This window comes from Haemaphysalis longicornis, unplaced genomic scaffold (genome assembly GCF_048455015.1).
Source record: "Haemaphysalis longicornis isolate Haplotype H1 unplaced genomic scaffold, Haemaphysalis longicornis Haplotype H1 scaffold_1, whole genome shotgun sequence".
NCBI lineage: Eukaryota > Metazoa > Arthropoda > Arachnida > Ixodida > Ixodidae > Haemaphysalis > Haemaphysalis longicornis.
The window spans coordinates 327,321,011-327,332,225 of record NW_027526203.1 but is presented as its reverse complement, the minus strand read 5'-3'; the positions used below and the strand labels follow the sequence as shown (position 1 = coordinate 327,332,225).

General features: G+C 48.4%; 1 protein-coding gene across 3 annotated transcripts in view; it reads right to left on the bottom strand.

The window, feature by feature from the left end:
- Positions 1 to 11,215, bottom strand: part of LOC144151920 (cytochrome P450 4V2-like) — a 113,408-nt gene that overhangs the window by 5,616 nt on the left and 96,577 nt on the right. For all 3 annotated transcript variants that reach the window (XM_077683098.1, XM_077683106.1, XM_077683092.1), the window contains exons 9-10: positions 552 to 618; positions 242 to 415 (exon numbers count right to left, since the gene is read on the bottom strand). In XM_077683098.1, the coding sequence (XP_077539224.1) occupies positions 242 to 415; positions 552 to 618 (241 nt within the window). The remainder of the gene's footprint in view (positions 1 to 241; positions 416 to 551; positions 619 to 11,215) is intronic.

Below are 11,215 nucleotides of genomic sequence, written 5' to 3'. Positions count from 1 at the left end.
GGAACATAAAAAGTATAAACTATGTTAGCCGTTTTTCGAACTGAAGTCAGGCTTATATATGTCTACAGCATTGTAGATGTTGGCAGTTAGGTGCCAAATTTTTACTCGTTCTCTAAAGAGCCCAGTTTCATTAAAAAGTATTCACAATTTGAGTGGCAACAGGAAAATTGCTGGAAACTCGGGTTGCGTATACGTTTCGTCACGGAGAAATTAATGAAGGTCCCCTGGGTTCGGTTCTCACCCGTGCAATTTCTCAACCCAGCGGAGAATGGAATGTAAAGAAATGGACATTTTTCCTTGGTGTCAAGGAAGCGTTCTGGCATGAACTTGTCCGGCTCGTCGAAGAACCTCGGGTGTCTTTGTATGAAGTATATACCAGCCACGGCTGCGGATCCTTTGGGAATGGTGTATTCTCCTACAGGTGGGAAAGACCCAACCGTAAAACACGTATGAGAATGCAGATATCAATCTTGAGCGCACATGTATTCTGGATGCGTGCCAAAAACAAGTTACGGTCCAACCGTTATGACAAATTGGAGAAACATCCTTACCAACTTTCATATCCTCGTCCACGGTGCGGGCAATCAGGGGCACAGGGGGATAAAGCCGCATGGATTCCTATAAATTGTAAGCGTTACAAGCATCGAACAATCTCGGTTTGTCGTCACTACTTGGCAAGTAAAATAACCATGCTGGACAACTGATACTAGCACGCGTGTTGTAATTTTCGGAGCAGCTCTGTTTCCGCATACGCACATGCACAGCTCGAGGGTAATTCATTTTTAGGCCCACCATCACTCTCCTGCATGCTTCCTGCGCTTCTTACTGCTTTTCGTGCCGGGTCGAATGAAGTGCCCTTCCATGCGAGCCGGTGGTAACCACTGGGGATTAGTGCGGCACAATAAGGCTTACCATGCACGTACATAGGACGCTTTCCCCTAAACAGATTTTGAGCGACATAATAAATAAAGAAAAACTGTCGCACAGCAGCTGGAACGGATACCCGGGCAGTTGCGGTGTAAAACAGGGCGCTGAGGTCGTGGGTTCGATTCCTGCTTCCGATCATGGTGGATTTTCTACTCGACTGATTTATTTAGTCATGTATAATACAAAAATGTCAATCACCTCATTCCGCGCTATAAAGCCCCTTCAAGTAGCCGAATACCACTGGCAATAAGGACTGCATCTTTGATGTGTGTTGTTACGGAATCCCTCGTTTCATATATTTTTGTTCTGCACAATACATTACGAGGGTTCCGGCTCCAGCAGTCGGGAAATGCCATTGACTTACCCCGATATTTGACCACGTATCACGTGGCGAGCCGTTAGGATAACGAAAGACGCCCCGCGTCTCCCGCGGTTGTGGAGGAGCGGTGTTAGTTGACCAGTTTGTGAACCTCCTTAAAAATAAGGCCCCGCTGAAGTCCAGAGGAAATCCGCCGCCATGACAGCACAGTTGGTAGCGCACTGCACGCGTTATGTGGAGGTCATGGGTTCCATTTCCGCTTCCGATCAGGGCGGATTTTTTTTCGACTGTGATTTCTTTAGACCTGTACCATACAAAAATGACAATCACCTCGTTCGGCGCATAAAACACCTTCAAGTAGCCGAATAGCACTGGAAATAAGGACTGCATCTATTTGATATATATATATATATATATATATATATATATATATATATATATATATATATATATATATATATATATATATATATATATATATATATATATATATATATATATATATATATATATATATATATTGACGTGGCAGTGAAAGCCCTGTTAGTATTAAACTGTATTAACAAGCAAACACAAGCCGGTAGCTAAGGCAGCTCCAATGTCCAAGTAACAGCGCGCACGTCCGCAAGGCTCTCAGCGTCATCGCCTCCTTTTTCCAAGGCTATGTACCAGCTTGGCTTCCCACCAGTGCAGTGGCGCGTATCCCTGGAGGAGAGGTTGGCCATAATTATTGAACACCTGGATAATCTTCGCTCCTTCATCGAAGCCATTTCCTTTGCCAAGGTGCAAGAGCCCGAGACATAACCTCTGGCGGCGAGAGCACCGACCCGGTGCAAACGACCGAACGAGGTTAGCGGCAGCTTGGATCGCGGGAATAATACGGCTTCAGACAGGAGACGTACACAAGTTGCGACATTGAATGAGATGACGGCGAATGTGTGAAGGGTCCAATTTGGTAGGTCACGGGAGTTACCATGCGTAGGATGCGGTAAGGGCCCGTGAAACAGCAGAGCAGCTCTTCAGGCAGGACGACGTGGCGCGATGGGGTCCACAGGAGTACTAAAGTTCCGCGGGCGAAGTACACATCGCGATGGGGGTGGTCATAGCGCCCTTTCTGGGCTTCTTGTGCTGTCGACATCCTGGCGCGGGCAACCTAGCGGGCCAAATCAGCGTGCGCTACGACGTCTCGTGCGTATTCGGTTCTCAGCGTCCCCGAGTAAGGCAATACGGTGTCGAATAGCAAGGCAGGGTCGCGTCCAAAAAGGAGAAAGAAAGGAGAGCAGCCAGCAGTGTTGAGGCGAGAAGAATTATAAGCAAAAGTAGGGTAGTGGTACAGTCGCGTGCGATTTGAAGGTAATCGCGCGAGCGTCGACCCACCCCGACGATAACGCCCCCGCGCGGCTTGTTTTACTGCGCCAGGTTCCTAGTATACGCATTCGTCTTTCCCACAGTACCCGCCGCGGTGGCTCAGTGGCTAAGGCGTTGCGCTGCTGAGCACGAGGTCGCGGGTTCGGTTCCCGGCCACGGCGGCCGCTTTTCTGATGGAGGCGAAAGGCAAAAACGCCCGTGTGTACGAGATTTCGGCGCACGTTAAAGATCCCCAGGTGGTCAAAATTAATCCGGAGCCCTCCACTACGGCGCGCCTCATCGCCTGCGTTGCGTCGGCGCGTTAAAACCCCACAATCAATAATCTTGCAAAACGACGGGCCACGGCGCAGAGGGTCAGCAATGTTGAGGCAGTCCGACAGAGCGAACACGCCGGGGTCCTCGTCATTTTTTCGCAAGTCATGGGGGTCAACAGGGGGACGAGACAGGCAGTCCGCGTCCCTGTACATTCGACCAGACTTGTAGGCGACCCAATAGTCGTATTCCTGCAGCCATAATGCCCAACGACCAAGTTGCCCGGTGGGGTCCTTTAGAGTGGAAAGCCAGCATAACGCATGGTGATCCGTGACTACAGCGAATGACATGCAGTTCAAATACGAACGGAACTTGCTTACAGCCTATACAATTGGGAGGCATTCACGCTCACTTATAGAATTGTTGCGTTCGGCTGGGTTCAAAAGGCGCCGGGCTTACGCTATCACACTGGTGCGTCCGGCCTGTTGCTGGACCAGTACAGTTCCTATGTCATGCCCAGTTGCATCAGTACGAACTTCTGTCGGAGCTGTATCACCGAAATTGGCCAAAATTGGACAACGGGTCAGACGTCAATGAGAGAGGAAAAAGCCGTGGCATGTGTGGAGCCCCACGAGAACGAGGTATCGGTTTTCAGAAGATGCGTAAGTGGGGGCTATGTCAGTGAAGTTCTCGGTGAAGCGGCGGAAGTAAGAACACAGGCTGAAATAGCTGCGAACGTCCTTCGCAGATCCAGCGACAGGGAACTCTTTGACGGCGCGCACCTTGTCAGGGTCAGGTCGCACACCATCAGCGTCAACTACATGTCCCAGGATCATAAGTTGTTGGCCGCCGAAATGGCATTTGGACGCGTTGAGCTGGAGGCCGGGACGACGGAAGGCCGCAAGGATGTCCGAAAGACGTTGGAGGTGTGTCTTGAATGTTCGCTTCAAACCCGATGATGTCATCCAAGTAGCAGATGTACGTCGACCACTTGAAACCGCGCAAAAGCGAGTCGATCATCTTTTCGAATGTTGCAGGTGCATTACAAAGACCGAACGGCATGACCTTAAATTGGTACAAGCCGTCTGCCGTCACGAAAACGGTCTTTTCGCGGTCAATGGCGTCAACAGCAATCAGCCAACAGCCAGACCATAGGTCTATAGACGACAAGGACGCATCGTGAAGGCAATCGAGGGCATCGTCTATACGAGGGCGCGGGTAACCATCCTTCTTAGTCGTTTTATTTAAATGCCGGTAGTGAACGTAGAGAGACAGATACGTATATAATGCACCATACAGTTTCGTCGTCAGCAGAAATCCCGTGGCACAATTTTGCCTGACGTTACTTGCGCGGGCCACAGCCGTTACGGGGGATTCCTCGCATTCCCCGTACGGGGTACGAGTCATACCCGTACCTCCTAAAGGACTTCCTTTCTGTAAGCCTGCAGCCTGTTTTGAATTTCATCTATCAGGTCAAATCGCTTCCGCTCGCTGACTAGCCAGAGTCCCTCTTATTTCGATGGAGTGGTCTGCCTTGATTTTTACTCAACAGTACAAACCACTTCTGGGCGCTGACTAGCCATGCAGAGCACCTGTTAATTCGATCATCACCAGCCTATCTACGCCCACTGCAGGGCAAAGGCCTCTCCTATTATTCTCCAATTACCCCGGTCATGTGCTAACTGCGACCGATTTATTCCCGCAAACTTCTTGATCTCATCTGCCCATCTAACTTTCGGCCGCCCCCTGCAACGCTTGCCTTCTCTGGGGATCCACTCTGTTACCGTTAATGACCAACGGTTATCTTTCTTTCGCATTACATGCCCTGCCCACGTCCATTTCTTCTTAATTTCTACTAATATGTCCTTAACAGGCGTTTGTTCCCTAACCCACTCCGCTCTCTTCTTGTCCCTATCATTTCCGTTCCATTTCGCGCTGAGTCGTCCTCAATTTAAGTTGAACCCTCTTAGTTAGCGTCCAAGTTTCTGCCCCGTAGGTGAGCACCGGTAAGATGCAGCTGCCATACACTTTCTTCTTATGGGACAATGGTAGGCTGCCATTCATTATCTGAGAATGCCTGCCGAATGAACTCCACCCCATTCTTATCCTTCGAATTATCTCTGCCTCATGGTTGGGATCCGGGGTCACAACTTGGCCTAAGTAGATGTATTCGCTTAATACTTCCACGGCCTCACCACGTATCTCAAACCGCGGTCCTGTCCAGAGGTTATTGATTATTACTTTAGTTTTCTGCATATTAATTTTCAGGCCCACGATTCTACTCTGTTTGTCCAGTTCAGTAAGCATGCTTTGCAATTCCTCCCCCGAGTTCTTGAACAAGGCAACGTCATCAGCAAATCTGAGGTTACTCAGGTATTCTCCGTTAACCGTTACTCCCAGTTACTCCCACCTGTTCCCAATCCAGTGTTCTGAATACTTCTTGTAAACATGCTGTGAATCACATTGGGGAGATTGTGTCTCCTTGTCTGACGCCCTTCCTTATAGGTATTTTACTGCTCTCCTTGTGGAGGACGATGGTAGCTGCGGACCCATTGTAGATATCTTCTAGCATTCTTACATAATGCTCATCTACACCCTGGTTTCGTAATGCCTGAATGGCTGCAGAGGTTTCGACCGAGTCAAATGCTTTCTCATAATCTATGAAGGCTGTATATAGGGGTTCAGTATACTCAGCACACTTCTCTATCATCTGATTGATCGTGTGAATATTGTCCATTGTTGAATAGCCTTTACGGAACCCTGCTTGTTCTTTAGGTTGACTGAAATCTAAGGTTGCAGAGATTCAGTTAGCGATTACCTTGGTAAATACCTTGTAGACGACTGACAGTAAGCTGATCGGCCCGTAATTTTTCAAGTTCTTCATGTCACCATTCTTATGGATTAGGATGATGTTCGCGTTCTTCCAAGATTCCGGTACACTTGCGGTCATTGGGTATTGCGTATACAGGTTTGCCAGTTTTCCAAGCATAAGTTCTCCGCCATCCTTCAAGAGGTCTGCTGTTATGTGATCCTCACCAGATGCTTTGCCCCCTTTCATTTCTTTCAAAGCCTTCCTTACGTCTTCGGTCGTTACTGGTGGGATGTCTATCTCCTCTGAACTACTTTCTCGTTCGGAATTATCCTGGATGTCCCGGCTACTGTACAGATCCCTATAGAACTCCTCGTCTACAGTGAATATTTTATCCCAATTGGTGATGACATTGCCTTGCTTGTCTTTAAGTGCATACAGCTAATTTTTCCACACGCCTAGACGTCTCTTCACTGCTTTCAGGCTACCTACGTTCTTTACAGCGTATTCGAACCTCTCCATATTATACTTCCGTATGTCAGTTGTCTTACGCTTATTGATTTACTCGAAAGCTCCGCTAGTTCTATTCTGTCAGGTGGGGTTGATATTGTCATGGTTTGCCGTATCCCAAGTAGATCTTTCCTCTCCTGGGAAAGTTTGCCAGTATCCTGTCTAGCCATCGTGCCCCCGACTTCTACTGCACAGTGTGATAACGCGTGTAAGGTTGTCGCTGCCTTCCTGTGTTGTAAACTCTGCTTACTCGGTAAGAGCTGAATATCGGTTCTGCAGCGCGATCCTGAATTATTCTACTTTACGTCTTACTGTTAGCTCAATCGGCTTGTTTCGTACTAGCTTGTTACGGTCCCTCATCAAATCTAGCCTAATTCGAAAACTTATCACACGGTGGTCACTACACCCTACCCTTCCGAGCACTTCCACATCCTGCACGACACCAGGGTTATCGCATAATATGAAATCTATTTCATTTTTATGCTCCCCATTCGGGCTCCTCCACGCCCACTTTCACTTCTCCCGTTTGCAGAACAAGGTATTCATAATACGTAGGTTATTCCGTTCTGGGAACTCGACTAGTAGGTCCCCCCTGCTATTTCTAGAGCCAAGACCATAGTTCTCGAATCTCAACTGTCTTGCTCTCCCGTTTGCAGAAGAAGGTATTCATAATACGTAGGTTATTCCGTTCTGGGAACTCGACTAGTAGGTCCCCCCTGCTACTTCTAGAGCCAAGACCATAGTTCTCAACTGCCTTGTCTCCAGCCTGATTCTTGCCTACTTTAGCATTGAAGTCTCCCGTAACTATGGTATACTGTGTTTTTACTTTAGCCATTGCCGATTCCACATCTTCATAGAAGCGTTCCACTACCTGGTCGTCGTGGCTGGATGTGGGCGCGTAGCCCTGTAGCACCTTGGGTTTGTACCTCTTACTGAGCCTAAATACAACACCTGCTGCCCTTTCGTTAATGCTGTAGCATTCTTCTACGTTGCCAGCTATGATTTTATTGACTAGAAATCCTACTCCCAGTTCTCTTCGGTCCATTAGGCCACTGTAACATAGGGCGTGTTCGTTTTTCAGCACCGTAAAGGCTTCACCTGTCCTCCTAACTTCACTAAGTCCTAAGACATCCCAGTTAATTCCCTTTAATTCATCGAACAAGACCTCTAGACTCGCTTCGCTAGATAAGGTTCTCGTGTTAAACGTTGCCAGGTTCAGATTCTAATGGCGGCCTGTCCTGGTCCAGGGATTCTTAGCACCCTCTGCTGCGTCATAGGTCTGGCCGCTGCCGTGGTCAGTTGCTTCGCAGCCACTGGAGGCTGAGGGCCGTGGGTTACTTGGCGTATTCATGGGAGGTTGTGGCCGTTGCCGGCAATGGTCTCCGTGGTCAGGCGGCACCCCAAGCCCCATTATGCAATTACATCAAGACGCGGTTTTTTTATATCCGGTGGGAGTCGTCTGCACCGGGATTCGAGCCACTGTCCTTCTGCACGCGAGGCGGATGCTCTACCTCTACGCCACCGCTGCACCAGTGTTAATTCGATAGAGCACTCTTTTTTGTGTCGTAATATCTGAGCAGTCGGTAGACAGCTTGGCGTAGCGGTGTGCCTTTATATCTTCAGTGAGCCGCCTCATCTGAAACACATGCCATGTCACGTGATGAGTTGACGCACCAGTTTAGCGAGATCATTTTCAGTGCAGATGTGCCCAGTTAAGTGGATTCACCCGGGTTTCAATCACAGAGCCACACGGTCCTCGTGGCAGCAATCTTCCCCTTTTCAGGAAGGTGTTAGAAGGGAATGCTTTGCATATATCGCTTTGTGCATCAATACAGCGTCTCCTATATTCTGTACGTGAAGTCTTTGAACTCTGTCACATGGGCCGCCATTTGTTACACGCCCCAGGTCTGGCTGGAACAAGAACACCGCAGACAAGGGAGGCTATATGAGATGGGTGCGACCATCGAAAGGTTGAAAGGTATAGGGAGACGATAGCGCTTGTCCAGTTTCTTTCTTCCTTCGGCCACCTGCGGGCCACGTGGCACATCTCTATGTCTAATGACGGTCTCAAACCGACATTAACAAATGCCTTTTTTTAGATGCGACGCTGAGAGCATCTCTTGTCGGCGGCCCTGTCCTTCCTGCGTGCGTCCGTAGTCGTCGTCGGCGTCCGCACTTTCCTCCGCTCACCCCCTCTCCTCTCCGATAGCGAACGCTCTCTCGCGAGGGCCACTGGATTGGATTCGATTGAATTGGCTTGGCGTGGCTTGACTTGGCTTGGCTTGGCTTGGCTTGGCTTGGATTGGATTGGATTGGATTTGGATTGGATTGGATTAAAGTGGATTGTGTTGGATTGTGCTGCGTCATAGCCGCGGCAGACGCTCTGGCGCCGGCACGTGCCCAGGTGAGAGGGAACACTCTCTCAACATCTGCGGGTTTGTGGCCTAGCGCGCTCTCACTCCGCCGGTGGGCGGAGCTGCGCGCGGTGCTGCGCATGTGCAGTACTCTCTCTCTCCGTGGTCTCCTCTCCTTCGGGACCGCTGCGCATATAACCGGTGTGCCGCTCTCGACGGTTGCTCTCCGCTTGCGCTTGAACCCCCCTCAGCGTCGCATCACACCAGGATTCCCGCGAGGGGATGTGGGCGTAATTTTTTTCGTTCTTTTTTGCCATTGATCAACAGTGGGCAGGAGTTGGCATGCGTCGCTGCCATCCAGAGCCTTTCGTTCAGGCTCTTTCGAGCTTCGACTCTCCAAATGTTAGGTATCTCTCTCTCTCTCTCTCTCTCTCTCTCTCTCTCTCTCTCTCTCTCTCTCTCTCTCTCCGCACCCAGACGCAGAACGCCGTTTTTTTCTGTGGACGCACATTGGTTGAACTTTATGCGTCTGTTTTCGGTCTATCAATGCCGCAACTGTGCCTCCTTCCCATTCACAACTTTTCTCTCTCCCTTCCTCTTTTCTTTCTTTTTCCCACCTTCTGTAGTATAGCTACGCCATGTTATTGTTGCGCTCCCGCTCTTTTACTCTCCCCGAGAGTTCTCATTGGCGAGGGTGAGGAGAAAGGGAAGCCCTCGGATCCAAAGTGTGTATAAGCGTTTTTCTGTCTGTTCTAAGACAACCCCCGAAGAAGAAAGGTCCTCCTTTCGAAACTGTTGGGTATTAAATAATCTAAGAAACTGGACAAACGCTATCGTCTCCCTCACTATATATATATATATATATATATATATATATATATATATATATATATACAAGAAAAGAAAACTTCGAACAAGGTAGAAGCCACGATTGTCGCAAACGTTGCAGCAAAGAGACTTGCCTTCGTCAGGGCAACCCCTCGCCCGGCTGGCACGCTTTATATAGGGATAGGTCCCCAGGTGAAAGGAGAGGAGGAAGTGGAATTGAGAAAGCGGATTGGTTTGAGAGTATGTTGGAGGATATATTGAGGGGAAGAAGGTTGTATAGTTGGGCCGCAAAGTCAGCCGGAGGTTGATATTCCGGGAAATTGATTACCTATCCGACATTCCGGCTCTTCTTCCTTCATTCGTTCAGGACACCCCCCCCCCCCCCCCCCTTCTCCACATAATAGAAGAGGTAAATAAGGGTGGGCGCCTACCCCGTGGAACCCTCCTTGGTACTCTTGACGTTGCTGCACGAAGGAATCGAAGCTATTTCAAAAGCTTTATCGGAAAAACCGCACTAACATGCGCCAGAAGTGTACATAGCTTTGTTAAACTCGGAACATTGCTGGCGCTAGGCGGGACCAGGACGACAGTTTACACACACAAATGAATCCTCGTCCTTGTAACGCCTAGCGCCAGAATTGTTCCGAGTAAAAAACCAACTAGCCCCATTTCAAGCTCTGTTAAAACTAGTTTTAACTATCAATTATTTTGAATTTGACTCATCTTACTTTTTGCAAGTTTTTGGAAGCAGCATGGATACTCCATTCACGCCGACCTATGCCAATATTTTTTGGGGCAACTTGAAACCAGCCCACTAAACTCCTTTCCGCATAAACCTCAGGTTTACCTCCGCTATATAGACGACATCTTCATGATTTGGGAACACGGTCGCGCGACTCTAGAAACGTTTATATCTCATCTCAATTCTTCGCATCCGACTATTAAATTCTCCTGCCAGCATTCTGAAACAGAAGTGAACTTCCTGGATACTACCGTCATTCTTGACAACAGAAAACTTAAAACTACACTTTATAGAAAACCAACAGACAGGCAGCAGTATCTAGATTATAGAAGATGTCACCCGAGACACTGCAAACAGGGGATCTTTGTAGGACAGGCCACCAAACTTATAAGAGTATCCAGTGATGACAGGGACTACGTAAAGCATCCAGACGAACTCAAGTCCACCCTAACGAACAGGAACCACCCCAAAAGCTCGCTCAATATGACGTACCAAGGTGCATCTAATCTGAAAATGGATGACGTGGTCAACCAACAGCGACAAAAAGAAAGCGCCAGGCCGCCTGCCCTAATAACTAAGATTTCAAACGCCCTCCTAAACGTAAACAATATCCTGCAGAAATACTACCCTATTTTAGCCAGTAACGCCCGACTTAAAAATACGTTCCCAGAAGCACCAAGGGTTACCAACCGGAGAAATAAGAATCTAAACGATATTTTAGTGCATGATAAAACAGGGCCTTCAAAGCAACCAGTCATGGCCAGCTGCTCCCGTCCCAGATGCAAGACTTGCAGGCACCTGCAGACAGACTGCATTGTAAAAAGCACAACCAGTAATTATGTTCACAAGGTTAATTCAAGTTTTCCGTGCACTTCATCTAACATTGTGTATATGTTGCAATGTTCAATGTGCTACAAACAGTATATAGGCGAAACGAGTCAACCTATGAGCCTACGTCTTAACGGTCACTTGGAAGATACTCTTAGCAAATCCTCCATAGCTGTAGCGCAGCATTTCAACCAACCAGGCCACAATTTTGATGAACTTAAGTTGCATATACTTCAGTCACACTTTAAGTCTCCTAGGGACAGAAAATACCAAGAATC